The following is a 23,224-nucleotide window of genomic DNA, read 5'->3' on the forward strand; positions in this document are numbered from 1 at the left end:
AACAAGCTGAAATAATATTGCATAATTGTAAATTTGGATCAACATCAAGTCAAGTGCATTATTAATCTTAACTACATAAAATACCAGCATAAAATTAACATCTAACTTGTACTTATCTCTGAGAATACACACCCAAACTTTACTGTCGTACTTCAGCATAGAAATTAGGCAAGAGTAATTATTTCCTATTACTTTCTTAATAATTTAATGTCTTTAGCGGATCAAACAATGTGAAATTACTCTCGCCTCGCCAAATGCTAAGAGCTGCAATATGCTTCCTGTTTTTTGTATGTGTCACCAATATGCCCGCACACGTCCTTCAGTTACAAAGAGTACGGTATCATTTGATAGGCTGACTCGCACACGTCCTTCAGTTACAAAGAGTACGGTATCATTTGATAGGCTGACTCGCACACGTCCTTCAGTTACAAAGAGTACGGTATCATTTGATAGGCTGACTCGCACACGTCCTTCAGTTACAAAGAGTGCGGTATCATTTGATAGGCTGACTCGCACACGTCCTTCAGTTACAAAGAGTACGGTATCATTTGATAGGCTGACTCGCACACGTCCTTCAGTTACAAAGAGTACGGTATCATTTGATAGGCTTACTCGCACACGTCATTCAGTTACAAAGAGTACGGTATCATTTGATAGGCTGACTCGCACACGTCCTTCAGTTACAAAGAGTACGGTATCATTTGATAGGCTGACTCGCACACGTCCTTCAGTTACAAAGCACACATTGTAGAAAGTCCCCTCACACAGTGAGTAGAGAAAAGTGTAGAGAAGACCAGTGTACTTAGGAGTGGGCGGGGTTTAGTAATTTTCCCAAATTGGCGCACCTGGGGTGGGCCTATATAGGCAGCCGAATTCTTAGGGAGCAAACATTTGTGGGGGAAGAGGCAGCACCACCGTAACTGGTTCTTTGTTCCATGATGATGTTCCATTACGATGCATTAAGTAAGTTCTCCCTTTCCGCTTTAGATCGTCTGTTCCTTTACTTGTTTGCCATTAGGTTAACTATGGGTTTGTCATTTGTTTACCTTCCTGTTCTATGTACTTTGGTTGATGTGTTCCCTTTGTGTATTTTCATTCCTCTGCTTATAGTTTAAAATCATCATTCCTAATCACCATCATCATCATTCATCACCATGTCAATCATCACCAGCACACTGTTCAATGCCATTTATTGCCACAAATAAATATGAACTCTGAACTACCATCTGGTCCAACTGGTTATACTCTGATCGGTATACTGATGTCTGAATATATATACATTTGTCCAGCCCACATTACCTCTACTTCTTTCACACATGGTCAGTTTGTTTGTTGGCAAACTTGGCAGCTGCCGGTTAGAACATGAATAAAAAACATTTGAAAGTTTTAAACACATCGAAATATTAAATAATGTATTTGTTAGTTATAGGTCTGAGAACAGAAGGTCCACTTGCACACTCAGAGTTCAATTAATAAGACACACTGACAAATCTTCATAATTATTTAGCTTAAAGGAGCATTCAGTGATTTGGGTGATTTGGAAAACCACCCAGTCCGCCCTGGTAACAAAATGTGCACATGCACGCTCTACAGTGGGGGGAAGTGCAACAGGCCAACAGCATGTGCACCAAGGCCCGCCCCCACTCGATCATGATTGGAGGAAGGCCCCTCTCATCCTGATTGGATGAAGGCTTTGCCACCCGCCACCAAAACTGAAACTAGGGTTTTTTTGACCCCAGGGGCTCACTGGGGACAGGGAGGAACTCCTTATATAGTCAGCACACTCTATAGTAGGGAGGATTATCCAGACAAAAAGAAAAAATCACACCCGGGTGAACATAGCAACCATGCTCATTTTTTCTGCACTAACAAAGCCAGTTGTAGGAGTGGTTTACACCACTCAAAAATAAGTGATATTTGGAGGGGGGGTTGGGGGGGGCACAAACAGCATACGTTGATTCAACATTGATTAGATGTTGGCATTACAATCATTAAAATTCGACCACAAAACAACATTGATTCAATGACATCTTTTCAACATTGGTTAATTGGCATCAATTGGTTGATCGGTTGATGGTTGATCCATCATCAATCGTCGACCTTAACCAAAAATCAACCATTTCGACCATAATTCAACATTGAATTAACATCTTTTGCTATCTGGGTGGTTTCTGCTGGTCAGTGATGCTATGGCCTGTCAGGAGGATGGACTGATGAAGTCACCTCTGGTGTAGTTATAATATGATGTGATTTTTCCAGTTTTTCATGTGTCTATGAGGTGACAGTACTTCATTAGACACCCTGGAGTCGTTTTCATGTGTCTATGAGGTGACAGTACTTCATTAGACACCCTGGAGTCGTTTTCATGTGCATTGGTGTATTAACTTTGTATTTAGGGTTTCTTCTTGGAGGCGGAACCCTTGACAGTCAAACGGGCCAATGAAATAAAAAGTAATATAGTGACATCACATTATCAGCCCCTCCCCCTTTATCATACAACTACAGCTGTGGGTGCGGCTTCAGTTCAGTTGGATCACCACCCATCACCACCCACCAGGCAGGCTTCAGTTCAGGTGGATCACCACCCATCACCACCCACCAGGCAGGTGGATCACCACCCATCACCACCCACCAGGCAGGTGGATCACCACCCATCACCACCCACCAGGCAGGCTTCAGTTCAGGTGGATCACCACCCATCACCACCCACCAGGCAGGTGGATCACCACCCATCACCACCCACCAGGCAGGTGGATCACCACCCATCACCACCCACCAGGCAGGCTTCAGTTCAGGTGGATCACCACCCATCACCACCCACCAGGCAGGTGGATCACCACCCATCACCACCCACCAGGCAGTTGGATCACCACCCATCACCACCCACCAGGCAGGCTTCAGTTCAGGTGGATCACCACCCATCACCACCCACCAGGCAGGCTTCAGTTCAGGTGGATCACCACCCATCACCACCCACCAGGCAGGCTTCAGTTCAGGTGGATCACCACCCATCACCACCCACCAGGCAGGCTTCAGTTCAGGTGGATCACCACCCATCACCACCCACCAGGCAGGCTTCAGTTCAGGTGGATCACCACCCATCACCACCCACCAGGCTTCAGTTTTCTGAAAAACCGTATGTTTCTGTATCAGTGGTTCTCAATATTTCATGTCAAGGACCCCCAAAAATTACATGTAACATGCCTCCGCCCCCCCATCTGAAAATATGTTGTTCCAGGAACCTCCCCATGAAGCAAAGATTTGAGTTAACATGTTAGTCTAGTAGCCAGAATGTGAACCCGGACATGTTGAGTACACCAACGTTTTATGTTAGAAATGTTGAGTAGGGGTCCCCAGCATGTATAAACTGATGTTATAAATGTTGAGTAGGGGTCCCCAGCATGTAGAAACTGATGTTATAAATGTTAAGTATGGGTCCCCAGCATGTAGAAACTGATGTTATAAATGTTAAGTATGGGTCCCCAGCATGTAGAAACTGATGTTGTAAATGTTAAGTATGGGTCCCCAGCATGTAGAAACTGATGTTATAAATGTTGAGTATGGGTCCCCAGCATGTAGAAACTGATGTTATAAATGTTGAGTAGGGGTCCCCAGCATGTAGAAACTGATGTTATAAATGTTAAGTAGGGGTCCCCAGCATGTAGAAACTGATGTTATAAATGTTTAGTATGGGTCCCCAGCATGTAGAAACGGATGTTATAAATGTTAAGTAGGGGTCCCCAGCATGTAGAAACTGATGTTATAAATGTTAAGTAGGGGTCCCCAGCATGTAGAAACTGATGTTATAAATGTTGAGTAGGGGTCCCCAGCATGTAGAAACTGATGTTATAAATGTTGAGTAGGGGTCCCCCGCATGTAGAAACTGATGTTATAAATGTTGAGTATGGGTCTCCAGCATGTAGAAACTGATGTTATAACACACACGTATACGCACCCACCCACACACGTATGTACACACAGATGAAAGACATTAAATTCAGTTTAATTAGTGAGTTTATTTATATAATGTTTTGACAGACAGGCGTTGGTTCTCTTATAGAATATCCACCAGATGGAACTGTGTGTGACTCCAGTGACTATAATATCTATCTATAGATCCTTCACTTATAAATCATAGCATTTCAACCCTTTTCACATGCACCATTTATTTCTTTATTCAGCATCTGAGCCACGGACCACCGTTTGATGACATTTAGCCTCTCAGACCCATCTGAGCCACGGACCACCGTTTGATGACATTTAGCCTCTCAGACCCATTTGAGCCACGGACCACCATTTGATGACATTTAGCCTCTCAGACCCATTTGAGCCACGGACCACCATTTGATGACATTTAGCCTCTCAGACCCATTTGAGAAAGAATTTGAAATAAGCCAAAAGGTTGAGATTGTGTGTGTGTGTATATATACACACACACACATACACAAACTTGCTATTTTGAAGAAAAAAAAACAAACATTTTAAGATAGTTCAACTGGCTGATCTACACTGACACGTTGTGAGCTTGTAGATCTACACTGACACGTTGTGAGCTTGTAGATCTACACTGACACGTTGTGAGCTTGTAGATCTACACTGACACGTTGTGAGCTTGTAGATCTACACTGACATGTTGTGAGCTTGTAGATCTACACTGACACGTTGTGAGCTTGTAGATCTACACTGACACGTTGTGAGCTTGTAGATCTACACTGACACGTTGTGAGCTTGTAGATCTACACTGACACGTTGTGAGCTTGTAGATCGACTATGTGAACTATTTAAAAGGTTTCCAAGATAAAAAAGGCAAATTGATTGATTGATTGATTCTTTATTTAAGTCATGCTTCCGTAGAAGCCCCGCCCATATATGGACTCACAGCAGTAATGCTGGTTCGCTACTGACTCTCTGCCAGTCTGGGGAGAGCTCTGAACTGAACTACTGTCCCTCTGCCAGTCTGGAGAGAGCTCTGAACTGAACTACTGTCTCTCTGCCAGTCTGGGGAGAGCTCTGAACTGAACTACTGTCCCTCTGCCAGTCTGGGGAGAGATCTGAACTGAACTACTGTCCATCTGCCAGTCTTGGGAGAGCTCTGAACTGAACTACTGTCCCTCTGCCAGTCTGGGGAGAGCTCTGAACTGAACTACTGTCCCTCTGCCAATCTGGGGAGAGCTCTGAACTGAACTACTGTCCCTCTGCCAGTCTGGGGAGAGCTCTGAACTGAACTACTGTCTCTCTGCCAGTCTGGGGAGAGCTCTGAACTGAACTACTGTCCCTCTGCCAGTCTGGGGAGAGCTCTGAACTGAACTACTGTCTCTCTCTGCCAGTCTGGGGAGAGCTCTGAACTGAACTACTGTCTCTCTGCCAGTCTGGGGAGAGCTCTGAACTGAACTACTGTCCCTCTGCCAGTCTGGGGAGAGCTCTGAACTGAACTACTGTCCCTCTGCCAGTCTGGGGAGAGCTCTGAACTGAACTACTGTCCCTCTGCCAGTCTGGGGAGAGCTCTGAACTGAACTACTGTCTCTCTGCCAGTCTGGGGAGAGCTCTGAACTGAACTACTGTCTCTCTGCCAGTCTGGGGAGAGCTCTGAACTGAACTACTGTCCCTCTGCCAGTCTGGGGAGAGCTCTGAACTGAACTACTGTCTCTCTGCCAGTCTGGGGAGAGCTCTGAACTGAACTACTGTCCCTCTGCCAGTCTGGGGAGAGCTCTGAACTGAACTACTGTCCCTCTGCCAGTCTGGGGAGAGCTCTGAACTGAACTACTGTCTCTCTGCCAGTCTGGGGAGAGCTCTGAACTGAACTACTGTCCCTCTGCCAGTCTGGGGAGAGCTCTGAACTGAACTACTGTCTCTCTGCCAGTCTGGGGAGAGCTCTGAACTGAACTACTGTCCCTCTGCCAGTCTGGGGAGAGCTCTGAACTGAACTACTGTCCCTCTGCCAGTCTGGGGAGAGCTCTGAACTGAACTACTGTCCCTCTGCCAGTCTGGGGAGAGCTCTGAACTGAACTACTGTCCCTCTGCCAGTCTGGGGAGAGCTCTGAACTGAACTACTGTCCCTCTGCCAGTCTGGGGAGAGCTCTGAACTGAACTACTGTCCCTCTGCCAGTCTGGGGAGAGCTCTGAACTGAACTACTGTCTCTCTGCCAGTCTGGGGAGAGCTCTGAACTAAACTACTGTCCCTCTGCCAGTCTGGGTAGAGCTCTGAACTGAACTACTGTCTCTCTACCAGTCTGGGGAGAGCTCTGAACTGAACTACTGTCCCTCTACCAGTCTGGGGAGAGCTCTGAACTGAACTACTGTCCCTCTGCCAGTCTGGGGAGAGCTCTGAACTGAACTACTGTCCCTACCAGTCTGGGGAGAGCTCTGAACTGAGCATAAACTACGATCGTAATTTGAAATAATAATAAATGTCACTCCACGCTTCACTGGGGACGGACCAATGAGAGCGCTGCATCACATCGGTATGATGGACCAATGGGTGCGCTGCATCACATCGGTATGATGGACCAATGGGAGCGGTGCATCACATCGGTATGATGGACCAATGGGAGAGCTGCATCACATCGGTATGATGGACCAATGGGAGAGCTGCATCACATCGGTATGATGTACCAATGGGAGCGGTGCGTCACATCGGTATGATGGACCAATTTTTTTTTTTTTTTCCAGCTAAACCTACTGTAGATTTACTCGACTAAAATCACATGACATTTTAATAGCTAAAACATGACAGATTGACAAAAAAACAAATAAACAGAATTCAGCGCCAAGGCCGGCCTTAGGAATCTGGAGGCCCGTTTCAAGACCAAATCTGAGTGGTGGAGGCCTCCCCTGAGGGTGCCCCCCCCCCCCCCCCCCCCCCCCCTGAGGGTGGAGGCCTCCGTTTCCATTGAAACTGGTGTTCATAACAACTAAACAGAAGCGCTGTGTAGACAGTTCATGAAGTCAGTTGGACAGGCTGCAGGCAGAGCTGCTCTGCAGAGCAGCTGCAGTTCAGTTGGACAGGCTGCAGGCAGAGCTGCTCTGCAGAGCAGCTGCAGTTCAGTTGGACAGGCTGCAGGCAGAGCTGCTCTGCAGAGCAGCTCTGCAGAGCAGCTGCAGGTCAGTTGGACAGGCTGCAGGCAGAGCTGCTCTGCAGAGCAGCTGCAGTTCAGTTGGACAGGCTGCGGGCGGAGCTGCGCTGCAGAGCGGCTGCAGAGCTGCAGGTCAGTTGGACAGGCTGCGGGCGGAGCTGCGCTGCAGCGCGGCTGCAGAGCTGCAGGTCAGTTGGACAGGCTGCGGGCGGAGCTGCGCTGCAGCGCGGCTGCAGAGCTGCAGGTCAGTTGGACAGGCTGCGGGCGGAGCTGCGCTGCAGCGCGGCTGCAGAGCGGCTGCAGAGCTGCAGGTCAGTTGGACAGGCTGCGGGCGGAGCTGCGCTGCAGCGCGGCTGCAGAGCGGTACTTGGTCTCGTGGTAGCACTGCAGGAAGCTATGGTAGATGAAGGTGATGGGCAGCGCCAGCAGCACGATGCCGCTCACCACGCAGAGCCCGCCCAGCACGCGGCCGCCCGTGGTCACGGGGCACACGTCCCCGTAGCCCACCGTGGTCATGGAGATGATCACCCACCAGCAGGCGGCCGGGATGCTGGCGTAGTCCTGGTTACGGCTGCCCGCCTCCTGCAGCCCGTGCTCCAGCAGCTGGGCCAGCGCGCTGAAGATGGCCATCGCCACGCAGATGAACACCTGCAGGGGGACGATTAGCACGTTAGCATGTTAGCATGTTAGCACGTTAGCATGTTAGCACGTTAGCATGCATGAAGATGTCCATCGCCACGCAGATGAACACCTGGGGAACACATCTGTCTGTAGTTTTAAACTACAACATGACCATCTGTCTGTAGTTTTAAACTACAACATGACCATCTGTCTGTAGTTTTAAACAACTCACCAGCAACATGACCATCTGTCTGTAGTTTTAAACTACAACATGACCATCTGTCTGTAGTTTTAAACTACAACATGACCATCTGTCTGTAGTTTTAAACTACAACATGACCATCTGTCTGTAGTTTTAAACTACAACATGACCATCTGTCTGTAGTTTTAAACTACAACATGACCATCTGTCTGTAGTTTTAAACAACTCACCAGCAACATGACCATCTCTCGGTAGCAGCGCCTCAGTGTGAGCCCCAGCGTCTGCAGCCCCAGGAAGTGTCGCGCCAGCTTGATGACCCAGAAGATGCGCGTGGCGCGCAGCACACGCAGCGCCACCCCGGCGCGCTGCAGTGGCAGCGAGTCATCGCCCGTGGCCCCGCCCACCGCCAGGGACACGTAGTACGGCGTGATGGCCAGCAGGTCGATGACGTTCAGAGGACGCCGCAGGAACTCGCAGCGGTCCTGCGACACGGCGAAGCGCACGGCGCACTCCGCCGTGAACCAGCCGATGCACACCGCCTCCACCGCCCTGGGGGGAGGGGGGGCAGGAGAGACAGACAGAGAGACAGAGAGACAGACATACAGACAGACAGACAGACACACAGACACAGACAGACAGACAGACAGACAGACAGACAGACAGACAGACAGACAGACGGACAGACGGACAGAGAGACAGACAGACAGACAGACAGACAGACAGACAGACAGACAGACAGACATACAGACAGACAGACAGACAGACAGACAGACAGACAGGTACTGTTAGACCAGGTGCCTAATCTTCTTTGACTTGAGAGCTACGTTCAGGTCAAGGTTAGGGCGGCTGTGGCTCAGGAGGTAGAGCGGGTCGTCCAATGATCCCTGGGTCGGCGGTTCGAATCCCGGCTGCTCCTCCTGTCCACATGTGGAAGTGTCCTTGGGCAAGAAGACACTGAACCCCACCCTATCTCCAATGAGACACTGAACCCCACCCTGCCTCCAATGAGACACAGAACCCCACCCTGCCTCCAATGAGACACTGAACCACACCCTGCCTCCAATGAGAGACACTGAACCCCACCCTGCCTCCAATGAGACACTGAACCCCACCCTGTCTCCAATGAGACACAGAACCCCACCCTGCCTCCAATGAGACACTGAACCCCACCCTGCCTCCAATGAGACACTGAACCCCACCCTGCCTCCAATGAGACACTGAACCCCACCCTGCCTCCAATGAGACACTGAACCCCACCCTGCCTCCAATGAGACACTGAACCCCACCCTGTCTCCAATGAGACACTGAACCCCACCCTGTCTCCAATGAGACACTGAACCCCACCCTGCCTCCAATGAGACACTGAACCCCACCCTGCCTCCAATGAGACACTGAACCCCACACTGCCTCCAATGAGACACTGAACCCAACACTGCCTCCAATGAGACACTGAACCCCACACTGCCTCCAATGAGACACTGAACCCCACACTGCCTCCTATGAGACACTGAACCCCACACTGTCTCCAATGAGACACTGAACCCCACCCTGCCTCCAATGAGACACTGAACCCCACCCTGCCTCCAATGAGACACTGAATACCTTCACCTCCCAATGTATGAATGAATGAACCTTCACCTCCCAATGTATGAATGAATGGACCTTCACCTCCCAATGTATGAATGAATGAACCTTCACCTCCCAATGTATGAATGAATGAACCTTCACCTCCCAATGTATGAATGAATGAACCTTTGCCTCCCAATGTATGAATGAATGAACCTTCACCTCCCAATGTATGAATGAACGAACCTTCACCTCCCAATGTATGAATGAATGAACCTTCACCTCCCAATGTATGAATGAATGGACCTTCACCTCCCAATGTATGAATGAATGAACCTTCACCTCCCAATGTATGTATGAATGAACCTTCACCTCCCAATGTATGAATGAATGGACCTTCACCTCCCAATGTATGAATGAATGGACCTTCACCTCCCAATGTATGAATGAATGGACCTTCACCTCCCAATGTATGAATGAATGAACCTTCACCTCCCAATGTATGAATGAATGAACCTTCACCTCCCAATGTATGAATGAATGAACCTTCACCTCCCAATGTATGAATGAATGGACCTTCACCTCCCAATGTATGAATGAATGAACCTTCACCTCCCAATGTATGAATGAATGAACCTTCACCTCCCAATGTATGAATGAATGAACCTTGACCTCCCAATGTATGAATGAATGAACCTTCACCTCCCAATGTATGAATGAATGGACCTTCACCTCCCAATGTATGAATGAATGAACCTTCACCTCCCAATGTATGAATGAATGAACCTTCACCTCCCAATGTATGAATGAATGAACCTTGACCTCCCAATGTATGAATGAATGAATGGACCTTCACCTCCCAATGTATGAATGAACGAACCGTTGTAAGTGCGTTGAGTATAGGAAGTAGTGCATAGAAAAGCGCTATAAAAATGCAATCTATTAGGTCCGGAAGGGTCAGTAAATTGTTAGGTCTTTAATTTTAGATTAAGAGTCAAAGAAATTGCACGCACGCACGCACGTACGCACGCACGCACGCACGCACGCACGCACGCACGCACGCACGCACGCACGCACGCACGCACGCACGCACGCACGCACGCACGCACGCACGCACGCACACACACACACACACACACACCTGTGCTCGGTGTGGCCCGGCAGGGTGCTCGTGCACAGCAGAGCCATGGACACCACGACAAACACCACGGACACCGAGGCCAGGATCTGAGCGGCCAATGAGGATGTGGGTTCTTCAAAGGTCCTGCGGACGCCGTCCAACCACGTCGTCCGTCTGTGGAACATACACACTGAGCATGTTTGTAGTCTAATAGACGTCTACATGGGTAATGTAGTCTAATAGACGTTTACATGGGTAATGTAGTCTAATAGACGTCTACATGGGTAATGTAGTCTAATAGACGTCTACATGGGTAATGTAGTCTAATAGACGTCTACATGGGTAATGTAGTCTAATAGACGTCTACATGGGTAATGTAGTCTAATAGACGTCTAAATGTAGTCTAATAGACGTCTAAATGGGTAATGTAGTCTAATAGACGTCTACATGGGTAATGTAGTCTAATAGACGTCTACATGGGTAATGTAGTCTAATAGACGTCTAAATGTAGTCTAATAGACTTCTACATGGGTAATGTAGTCTAATAGACGTCTACATGGGTAATGTAGTCTAATAGACGTCTAAATGGGTAATGTAGTCTAATAGACGTCTACATGGGTAATGCAGTCTAATAGACTTCTACATGGGTAATGTAGTCTAATATACGTCTACATGGGTAATGTAGTCTAATAGACTTCTACATGGGTAATGTAGTCTAATATACGTCTACATGGGTAATGTAGTCTAATATACGTCTAAATGTAGTCTAATAGACTTCTACATGGGTAATGTAGTCTAATAGACGTCTAAATCCAGTAGCCTATACGGTAAGCATGCACACTTACAGCAGTAGACTATGGCTCCAGTAGGCTATACGGTAAGCATGCACACTTACAGCAGTAGGCTATGGCTCCAGTAGGCTATACGGTAAGCATACACACTTACAGCAGAAGGCTATGGCTCCAGTAGGCTATACGGTAAGCATGCACACTTACAGCAGTAGGCTATGGCTCCAGTAGGCTATACGGTAAGCATACACACTTACAGCAGAAGGCTATGGCTCCAGTAGGCTATACGGTAAGCATGCACACTTACAGCAGTAGGCTATGGCTCCAGTAGGCTATACGGTAAGCATACACACTTACAGCAGTAGACTATGGCTCTTAGGCTATACGGTAAGCATGCACACTTACAGCAGTAGACTATGGCTCCAGTAGGCTATACGGTAAGCATGCACACTTACAGCAGTAGACTATGGCTCCAGTAGGCTATACGGTAAGCATGCACACTTACAGCAGAAGGCTATGGCTCCAGTAGGCTATACGGTAAGCATGCACACTTACAGCAGAAGGCTATGGCTCCAGTAGGCTATACGGTAAGCATGCACACTTACAGCAGTAGACTATGGCTCCAGTAGGCTATACGGTAAGCATGCACACTTACAGCAGTAGACTATGGCTCCAGTAGGCTATACGGTAAGCATGCACACTTACAGCAGAAGGCTATGGCTCCAGTAGGCTATACGGTAAGCATGCACACTTACAGCAGAAGGCTATGGCTCCAGTAGGCTATACGGTAAGCATACACACTTACAGCAGTAGACTATGGCTCCAGTAGGCTATACGGTAAGCATGCACACTTACAGCAGTAGACTATGGCTCCAGTAGGCTATACGGTAAGCATGCACACTGACAGCAGTAGACTTACTATGGCTCCAGTAGGCTATACGGTAAGCATGCACACTGACAGCAGTAGACTTACTATGGCTCCAGTAGGCTATACGGTAAGCATGCACACTGACAGCAGTAGACTTACTATGTCTCCAGTAGGCTACTGCTGCTGTGTGGAGTTCTGCACACGAAAGAGGAATGCCTCCTCCTCCTCCATCACAGAACAGATTCATTCGTCCTAAGCAAACTTTTTAGTTTCGCTAGTGTGCAGTAAAGATGTTTGTCTGACTATTTTAAGTCTACTTTTGTGTTTGTGTCTAAAACTCTCACACACTATTTAACAATAGGCTTAGGCTATATCAGCTGTTCTGTGTGCATGCCGCAATGCGCACATGCACGCGCGTGCACGTGGGTGCACGTAGACATCATTACGCTGTGGTACCAGTAAAAGAAACACCATGACACCACTGACTATGTGTACTATGTAGACTATGTGTACTATGTAGACTATGTGTACTATGTAGACTATGTGTACTATGTAGACTATGTGTACTATGTGTACTATGTAGACTATGTGTACTATGTAGACTATGTGTACTATGTAGACTATGTAGACTATGTGTACTATGTAGACTATGTGTACTATGTAGACTATGTGTACTATGTAGAAGACTATGTTTACTTTGTAGACTATGTGTACTATGCAGACTATGTGTACTATGTAGACTATGTGTACTATGTAGACTATGTGTACTATGTAGACTATGTGTACTATGTAGAAGACTATGTGTACTATGTAGACTATGTGTACTATGTAGACTATGTGTACTATGTAGACTCCACTTCCATTTGGGGAGCCCCCAAAATAATTTGGGTATAGATTCTATACCCACCTCTGGGCTCCCCCGGCACGGATCTCCCCCTCCTCCTTCTCCTCCTCCTTCTCCTCCTCCCCCCCCTGCTCCCCCTCCCCCTCCTCCTCCTCCTCGTCCTCGTAGTGTGTGAAGGAGTCGCTCCTTCGGTCGTCTAGCCTGCGCTGGCAGCAGGCCTCCAGATGGTGGCTCTCCAGACCCCAGTAGGCCATCTCGCTGTAGAAGGACAGCTCACACATGTGTGGCAGGAAGCGCAGCTTGCCGTACTTCACATAGCTGTGGTGGGAGAGAAAGAAAGAAATACCAAGGACCAGATGGATTATATCTCCACTGGGAGGAGACCCCGGGGCAGACCAAGGACCAGATGGATTATATCTCCACTGGGAGGAGACCCCGGGGCAGACCAAGGACCAGATGGATTATATCTCCACTGGGAGGAGACCCCGGGGCAGACCAAGGGCCAGATGGATTATATCTCCACTGGGAGGAGACCTCGGGGCAGACCAAGGACCAGATGGATTATATCTCCACTGGGAGGAGACCCCGGGGCAGACCAAGGACCAGATGGATTATATCTCCACTGGGAGGAGACCCCGGGGCAGACCAAGGACCAGATGGATTATATCTCCACTGGGAGGAGACCCCGGGGCAGACCAAGGACCAGATGGATTATATCTCCACTGGGAGGAGACCCCGGGGCAGACCAAGGACCAGATGGATTATATCTCCACTGGGAGGAGACCCCGGGGCAGACCAAGGACCAGATGGATTATATCTCCACTGGGAGGAGATCCCGGGCAGACCAAGGACCAGATGGATTATATCTCCACTGGGAGGAGACCCCGGGGCAGACCAAGGACCAGATGGATTATATCTCCACTGGGAGGAGACCCCGGGGCAGACCAAGGACCAGATGGATTATATCTCCACTGGGAGGAGACCCCGGGGCAGACCAAGGACAAAATGGATTATATCTCCACTGGGAGAAGACCCCGGGGCAGACCAAGGACCAGATGGATTATATCTCCACTGGGAGGAGATCCCGGGCAGACCAAGGACCAGATGGATTATATCTCCACTGGGAGGAGACCCCGGGGCAGACCAAGGACCAGATGGATTATATCTCCACTGGGAGGAGATCCCGGGCAGACCAAGGACCAGATGGATTATATCTCCACTGGGAGGAGACCTCGGGGCAGACCAAGGACCAGATGGATTATATCTCCACTGGGAGGAGACCCTGGGGCAGACCAAGGACCAGATGGATTATATCTCCACTGGGAGGAGACCTCGGGGCAGACCAAGGACCAGATGGATTATATCTCCACTGGGAGGAGACCCCGGGGCAGACCAAGGACCAGATGGATTATATCTCCACTGGGAGGAGACCTCGGGGCAGACCAAGGACCAGATGGATTATATCTCCACTGGGAGGAGACCCCGGGGCAGACCAAGGACCAGATGGATTATATCTCCACTGGGAGGAGACCCCGGGGCAGACCAAGGATCACGTCCCACTGGGAGGAGACCCCGGGGCAGACCAAGGACCAGTTGGAGGAAACACATCGACTCACTGGCCTTGGAACGTCTCGGGATCCCCCAGGAGGAAGTCACTAATGTTGCTCTGGAGAGGGAAGTCTGGAGCGCTCTGGTGGAGCTGTTGCCCCCGCGACCCGACTACAGAGAAGCAGTTGAAGATGGATGGATGGATTTTCTACAAGAGTATCAATGCTGCAATATGGAAGGTCCAAAATTAAAAATTAAAAAGTACTACATTGTAATTTGTGACATTAAAGTTACTTAAATTACAAAAAATAATAATAATCATAGTAATTATACAGAATGTCCCATTTCATTTTCAAATAGCGAATCTACAGATTGGCTTATTTTCAACATGACCGACGGGCTGAACTGGTTACTGTATGTTTGGTAACAATAATCAAAATCTAAGTAACTGGTAAATGGTGCATTTATATAGAGCGTCGCAGTCCCGCCCCCTTTCATGACGACGCCAGGCCCAGTCCCGCCCCCTTTCATGATGGCGCCAGGCCCAGTCCCGCCCCCTTTCATGACGACGCCAGGCCCAGTCCCGCCCCCTTGCATGATGGCGCCAGGCCCAGTCCCGCCCCCTTTCATGACGGCGCCAGGCCCAGTCCCGCCCCCTTTCATGACGGCGCCAGGCCCAGTCCCACCCCCTTTCATGACGACGCCAGGCCCAGTCCCGCCCCCTTTCATGACGACGCCAGGCCCAGTCCCACCCCCTTTCATGATGACGCCAGGCCCAGTCCCGCCCCCTTTCATGATGGCGCCAGGCCCAGTCCCACCCCCTTTCATGACGACGCCAGGCCCAGTCCCGCCCCCTTTCATGACGGCGCCAGGCCCAGTCCCGCCCCCTTTCATGACGACACCAGGCCCAGTCCCGCCCCCTTTCATGACGGCGCCAGGCCCAGTCCCGCCCCCTTTCATGACGACACCAGGCCCAGTCCCGCCCCCTTTCATGACGGCGCCAGACCCAGTCCCGCCCCCTTTCATGACGGCGCCAGGCCCAGTCCCGCCCCCTTTCATGACGACACCAGGCCCAGTCCCGCCCCCTTTCATGACGGCGCCAGGCCCAGTCCCGCCCCCTTTCATGACGGCGCCAGGCCCAGTCCCGCCCCTTTTCATGACGACACCAGGCCCAGTCCCGCCCCCTTTCATGACGGCGCCAGGCCCAGGAAATAATTCCCCATGCATTTTTTCCTATGGGCTTTTCAAAAATAATTTATTCAAAGACCTTTTAAGCCTCGTACAAAGCCAACTCGAGTTGTGACAAATCATGACATGATGTAAAATAATTAGAAAGAAGAAAAAAAACACTTTTTTTTTTTGTTTTCTTCTTTGTAATTATTTGTTTGGTCCAGAACCGAGTGCCGCGCTACGAGCTTGTAGATCTGCTATTTTTCAATTGCTATGAAGCATAACATAAGTAAGAGATAATATCTGGCTAGCTGGTCGTTGTAGGGAGATAATTCACCTCCTTTATGTAAGGGATAATATCTGGCTAGGTGGTCGTTGTAGGAGATAATTCACCTCCTTTATGTAAGGGATAATATCTGGCTAGGTGGTGGAGATAATTCACCTCCTTTATGTAAGGGATAATATCTGGCTAGGTGGTGGAGATAATTCACCTCCTTTATGTAAGAGATAATATCTGGCTAGGTGGTCGTTGTAGGAGATAATTCACCTCCTTTATGTAAGGGATAATATCTGGCTAGGTGGTGGAGATAATTCACCTCCTTTATGTAAGGGATAATATCTGGCTAGGTGGTGGAGATAATTCACCTCCTTTATGTAAGAGATAATATCTGGCTAGGTGGTCGTTGTAGGGAGATAATTCACCTCCTTTATGTAAGGGATAATATCTGTCTAGGTGGTCATTGTAGGGAGATAATTCACCTCCTTTATGTAAGGGATAATGTCTGGCTAGGTGGTCGTTGTAGGAGATAATTCACCTCCTTTATGTAAGGGATAATGTCTGGCTAGGTGGTCGTTGTAGGGAGATAATTCACCTCCTTTATGTAAGGGATAATATCTGGATAGCTGGTCGTTGTAGGGAGATAATTCACCTCCTTTATGTAAGGGATAATATCTGGCTAGGTGGTGGAGATAATTCACCTCCTTTATGTAAGGGATAATATCTGGCTAGGTGGTCGTTGTAGGGAGATAATTCACCTCCTTTATGTAAGGGATAATATCTGGCTAGGTGGTGGAGATAATTCACCTCCTTTATGTAAGGGATAATATCTGGCTAGCTGGTCGTTGTAGGGAGATAATTCACCTCCTTGATGTAAGGGATAATATCTGGCTAGCTGTGAAAATGTGGCCCAAATCTTTGAATATATATTCCTTCAGAGCCAACGTTTTTTAAATCTTTGCTTCTGCATGGGGGGGGGGGGGGGGGTCCCTGGAACAACATATTTTCAGATGGGGGTCGGCAGCCGATTACCGATAATCTTGGCGGACCTTGACATGAAATAGTTTGAGAACGACATGTCATAGAAACATTCAAACAAGACATTTGTAGAACGTTCCCAGGACTAAATGTAGAACGTTCCCAGGTCTACATGTAGAACGTTCCCAGGTCTAAATGTAGAACGTTCCCAGGTCTAAATGTAGAACGTTCCCAGGCCTAAATGTAGAACGTTCCCAGGTTTAAATGTAGAACGTTCCCAGGTCTAAATGTAGAACGTTCCCAGGTCTACATGTAGAACGTTCCCAGGTCTAAATGTAGAACGTTCCCAGGTCTAAATGTAGAACGTTCCCAGGCCTAAATGTAGAACGTTCCCAGGTCTAAATGTAGAACGTTCCCAGGCCTAAATGTAGAACGTTCCCAGGACTAAATGTAGAACGTTCCCAGGTCTAAATGTAGAACGTTCCCAGGTCTAAATGTAGAACGTTCCCAGGTCTAAATGTAGAACGTTCCCAGGTCTAAATGTAGAACGTTCCCAGGCCTAAATGTAGAACGTTCCCAGGTCTAAATGTAGAACGTTCCCAGGTTTAAATGTAGAACGTTCCCAGGTCTAAATGTAGAACGTTCCCAGGTCTAAATGTAGAACGTTCCCAGGTCTAAATGTAGAACGTTCCCAGGTTTAAATGTAGAACGTTCCCAGGTTTAAATGTAGAACGTTCCCAGGTCTACATGTAGAACGTTCCCAGGTCTAAATGTAGAACGTTCCCAGGTCTAAATGTAGAACGTTCCCAGGCCTAAATGTAGAACGTTCCCAGGTTTAAATGTAGAACGTTCCCAGGTCTAAATGTAGAACGTTCCCAGGTCTACATGTAGAACGTTCCCAGGTCTAAATGTAGAACGTTCCCAGGTCTAAATGTAGAACGTTCCCAGGCCTAAATGTAGAACGTTCCCAGGTCTAAATGTAGAACGTTCCCAGGACTAAATGTAGAACGTTCCCAGGTCTAAATGTAGAACGTTCCCATGCCTAAATGTAGAACGTTCCCAGGTCTAAATGTAGAACGTTCCCAGGACTAAATGTAGAACGTTCCCAGGTCTAAATGTAGAACGTTCCCAGGCCTAAATGTAGAACGTTCCCAGGTCTAAATGTAGAACGTTCCCAGGCCTAAATGTAGAACGTTCCCAGGTCTACATGTAGAACGTTCCCAGGTCTAAATGTAGAACGTTCCCAGGCCTAAATGTAGAACGTTCCCAGGTCTAAATGTAGAACGTTCCCAGGCCTAAATGTAGAACGTTCCCAGGCCTAAATGTAGAACGTTCCCAGGTCTACATGTAGAACGTTCCCAGGTCTAAATGTAGAACGTTCCCAGGTCTAAATGTAGAACGTTCCCAGGTCTAAATGTAGAACGTTCCCAGGTCTAAATGTAGAACGTTCCCAGGTCTAAATGGTGTTAAACTCACGTCATGATGGAGCGGAAGGCCTCGGCGTGCCGGTCGAAGAAGAACTCGTTGCGGTCGCGGTCGTAGTCGTCGCAGAGCGTGGCGGCGTGCTGCGCGCTGCCGCAGCGCTCCAGACGCGCCAGTCGGCCCAGGGGCAGCGCCCGCAGCGTCTCCCGTGAGACGCTGTACCTCCGGCCGCCCACGTTCAGCACAAACACCCCCCCGCTGGGGGGCCACGAGGACCCCCCACTGGAGGACCCAGAGGACCCCCCAGAGGAGGACCCCCCAGAGGACCCCCCTCCACCGCACCGAGAGGAGCCAAACATCAGCATCCTTGTTTGGTCTGTGTGTCTGTCTGTCTGTCTGTCTGTCTGTCTGTCTGTCTGTCTGTCTGTCTGTCTGTCTGTCTGTCTGTCTCTCTGTCTCTCTGTCTCTCTGTATCTCTGTCTGTCTGTCTGTCTGTCTGTCTGTCTGTCTGTCTGTCTGTCTGTCTGTCTGTCTGTCTGTCTGTCTGTCTGTCTGTCTCTCTGTCTCTCTGTATCTCTGTCTGTCTGTCTCTCCTCCTCTCTTCTCTGTCATCATCATTTCCAAACAGCTCCACTTTTATAGTCACTCATGTTTTTCCTTTTTTTTCCTCTCTCTCTCTCTCTCTCTCTCTCTCTCTCTCTCTCTCTCTCTCTCTCTCTCTCTCTCTCTCTCTCTCTCTCTCTCTCTTCGTCCCAGGCTACTAACACGTCATCACCTGCTGCTGGAGCCTATGTGTGTGCGTGTGCGCGCGCGTGTGCACGCGCGCGCACACACACACTCCTCCTTTTATCAACCATCACATCACTAACACCTCTCTGATGTGCCAAATCTAATAATTAACTGACTCTCCCTGAACTTTGACCTTTATAACCTCGGTCAGACTGCCTCAGATTCATTAGGTCTACTACTAATGTGTTTTAGAAGTAACAACTACATAGTTTCTATACATACCTATAATGTGTTTTAGAAGTAACAACTACATAGTTTCTATACATACCTATAATGTGTTTTAGAAGTAACAACTACATAGTTTCTATACATACCTATAATGTGTTTTAGAAGTAACAACTACATAGTTTCTATACATACCTATAATGTGTTTTAGAAGTAACAACTACATAGTTTCTATACATACCTATAATGTGTTTTAGAAGTAACAACTACATAGTTTCTATACATACCTATAATGTGTTTTAGAAGTAACAACTACATAGTTTCTATACATACCTATAATGTGTTTTAGAAGTAACAACTACATAGTTTCTATACATACCTATAATGTGTTTTAGAAGTAACAACTACATAGTTTCTATACATACCTATAATGTGTTTTAGAAGTAACCACTACATAGTTTCTATACATACCTATAATGTGTTTTAGAAGTAACAACTACATAGTTTCTATACATACCTATAATGTGTTTTAGAAGTAACAACTACATAGTTTCTATACATACCTATAATGTGTTTTAGAAGTAACCACTACATAGTTTCTATACATACCTATAATGTGTTTTAGAAGTAACAACTACATAGTTTCTATACATACCTATAATGTGTTTTAGAAGTAACCACTACATAGTTTCTATACATACCTATAATGTGTTTTAGAAGTAACAACTACATAGTTTCTATACATACCTATAATGTGTTTTAGAAGTAACCACTACATAGTTTCTATACATACCTATAATGTGTTTTAGAAGTAACCACTACATAGTTTCTATACATACCTATAATGTGTTTTAGAAGTAACAACTACATAGTTTCTATACATACCTAATGTGTTTTAGAAGTAACAACTACATAGTTTCTATACATACCTATAATGTGTTTTAGAAGTAACCACTACATAGTTTCTATACATACCTATAATGTGTTTTAGAAGTAACCACTACATAGTTTCTATACATACCAAATGTGTTTTAGAAGTAACAACTACATAGTTTCTATACATACCTATAATGTGTTTTAGAAGTAACCACTACATAGTTTCTATACATACCTAATGTGTTTTAGAAGTAACAACTACATAGTTTCTATACATACCTAATGTGTTTTAGAAGTAACAACTACATAGTTTCTATACATACCTATAATGTGTTTTAGAAGTAACAACTACATAGTTTCTATACATACCTATAATGTGTTTTAGAAGTAACCACTACATAGTTTCTATACATACCTAATGTGTTTTAGAAGTAACAACTACATAGTTTCTATACATACCTAATGTGTTTTAGAAGTAACAACTACATAGTTTCTATACATACCTAATGTGTTTTAGAAGTAACAACTACATAGTTTCTATACATACCTATAATGTGTTTTAGAAGTAACCACTACATAGTTTCTATACATACCTATAATGTGTTTTAGAAGTAACAACTACATAGTTTCTATACATACCTATAATGTGTTTTAGAAGTAACAACTACATAGTTTCTATACATACCTATAATGTGTTTTAGAAGTAACAACTACATAGTTTCTATACATACCTATAATGTGTTTTAGAAGTAACCACTACATAGTTTCTATACATACCTATAATGTGTTTTAGAAGTAACAACTACATAGTTTCTATACATACCTATAATGTGTTTTAGAAGTAACAACTACATAGTTTCTATACATACCTATAATGTGTTTTAGAAGTAACAACTACATAGTTTCTATACATACCTAATGTGTTTTAGAAGTAACAACTACATAGTTTCTATACATACCTAATGTGTTTTAGAAGTAACAACTACATAGTTTCTATACATACCTATAATGTGTTTTAGAAGTAACAACTACATAGTTTCTATACATACCTATAATGTGTTTTAGAAGTAACCACTACATAGTTTCTATACATACCTATAATGTGTTTTAGAAGTAACAACTACATAGTTTCTATACATACCTATAATGTGTTTTAGAAGTAACCACTACATAGTTTCTATACATACCTATAATGTGTTTTAGAAGTAACCACTACATAGTTTCTATACATACCTATAATGTGTTTTAGAAGTAACCACTACATAGTTTCTATACATACCTATAATGTGTTTTAGAAGTAACAACTACATAGTTTCTATACATACCTATAATGTGTTTTAGAAGTAACAACTACATAGTTTCTATACATACCTATAATGTGTTTTAGAAGTAACAACTACATAGTTTCTATACATACCTATAATGTGTTTTAGAAGTAACAACTACATAGTTTCTATACATACCTATAATGTGTTTTAGAAGTAACAACTACATAGTTTCTATACATACCTATAATGTGTTTTAGAAGTAACAACTACATAGTTTCTATACATACCTAATGTGTTTTAGAAGTAACAACTACATAGTTTCTATACATACCTATAATGTGTTTTAGAAGTAACAACTACATAGTTTCTATACATACCTATAATGTGTTTTAGAAGTAACAACTACATAGTTTCTATACATACCTAATGTGTTTTAGAAGTAACAACTACATAGTTTCTATACATACCTATAATGTGTTTTAGAAGTAACAACTACATAAGTTTCTATACATACCTATAATGTGTTTTAGAAGTAACCACTACATAGTTTCTATACATACCTATAATGTGTTTTAGAAGTAACAACTACATAGTTTCTATACATACCTATAATGTGTTTTAGAAGTAACAACTACATAGTTTCTATACATACCTAATGTGTTTTAGAAGTAACAACTACATAGTTTCTATACATACCATAATGTGTTTTAGAAGTAACAACTACATAGTTTCTATACATACCTATAAGTTTTAGAAGTAACAACTACATAGTTTCTATACATACCTATAATGTGTTTTAGAAGTAACAACTACATAGTTTCTATACATACCTATAATGTGTTTTAGAAGTAACAACTACATAGTTTCTATACATACCTATAATGTGTTTTAGAAGTAACAACTACATAGTTTCTATACATACCTAATGTGTTTTAGAAGTAACAACTACATAGTTTCTATACATACCTTAATGTGTTTTAGAAGTAACAACTACATAGTTTCTATACATACCTATAATGTGTTTTAGAAGTAACAACTACATAGTTTCTATACATACCTATAATGTGTTTTAGAAGTAACCAACTACATAGTTTCTATACATACCTAATGTGTTTTAGAAGTAACCACTACATAGTTTCTATACATACCTATAATGTGTTTTAGAAGTAACAACTACATAGTTTCTATACATACCTATAATGTGTTTTAGAAGTAACAACTACATAGTTTCTATACATACCTATAATGTGTTTTAGAAGTAACAACTACATAGTTTCTATACATACCTATAATGTGTTTTAGAAGTAACAACTACATAGTTTCTATACATACCTATAATGTGTTTTAGAAGTAACAACTACATAGTTTCTATACATACCTATAATGTGTTTTAGAAGTAACAACTACATAGTTTCTATACATACCTATAATGTGTTTTAGAAGTAACAACTACATAGTTTCTATACATACCTATAATGTGTTTTAGAAGTAACCACTACATAGTTTCTATACATACCTAATGTGTTTTAGAAGTAACAACTACATAGTTTCTATACATACCTAATGTGTTTTAGAAGTAACCACTACATAGTTTCTATACATACCTATAATGTGTTTTAGAAGTAACAACTACATAGTTTCTATACATA

At 45.3% G+C, this 23,224-nt stretch overlaps 1 protein-coding gene across 1 annotated transcript; it reads right to left on the minus strand.

Annotated features, from left to right (window-relative positions):
• Positions 1 to 7,385: 7,385 nt before the first annotated feature.
• LOC306918828 (voltage-gated potassium channel regulatory subunit KCNG3-like) lies at positions 7,386 to 18,842 on the minus strand (the record flags this gene model as incomplete). The annotated part of the gene is made up of 5 exons (XM_079531685.1): positions 7,386 to 7,721; positions 8,127 to 8,445; positions 10,604 to 10,756; positions 13,212 to 13,400; positions 18,532 to 18,842. The coding sequence occupies 5 exons, from the start codon at positions 18,840 to 18,842 to the stop codon at positions 7,386 to 7,388; spliced, it is 1,308 nt and encodes a 435-aa protein (XP_079387811.1).
• Between the last annotated feature and the right edge of the window lie 4,382 nt (positions 18,843 to 23,224).

This window comes from Electrona antarctica (assembly GCF_951216825.1).
Source record: "Electrona antarctica genome assembly, contig: scaffold_193, whole genome shotgun sequence".
NCBI classification, from domain to species: Eukaryota; Metazoa; Chordata; class Actinopteri; order Myctophiformes; family Myctophidae; genus Electrona; species Electrona antarctica.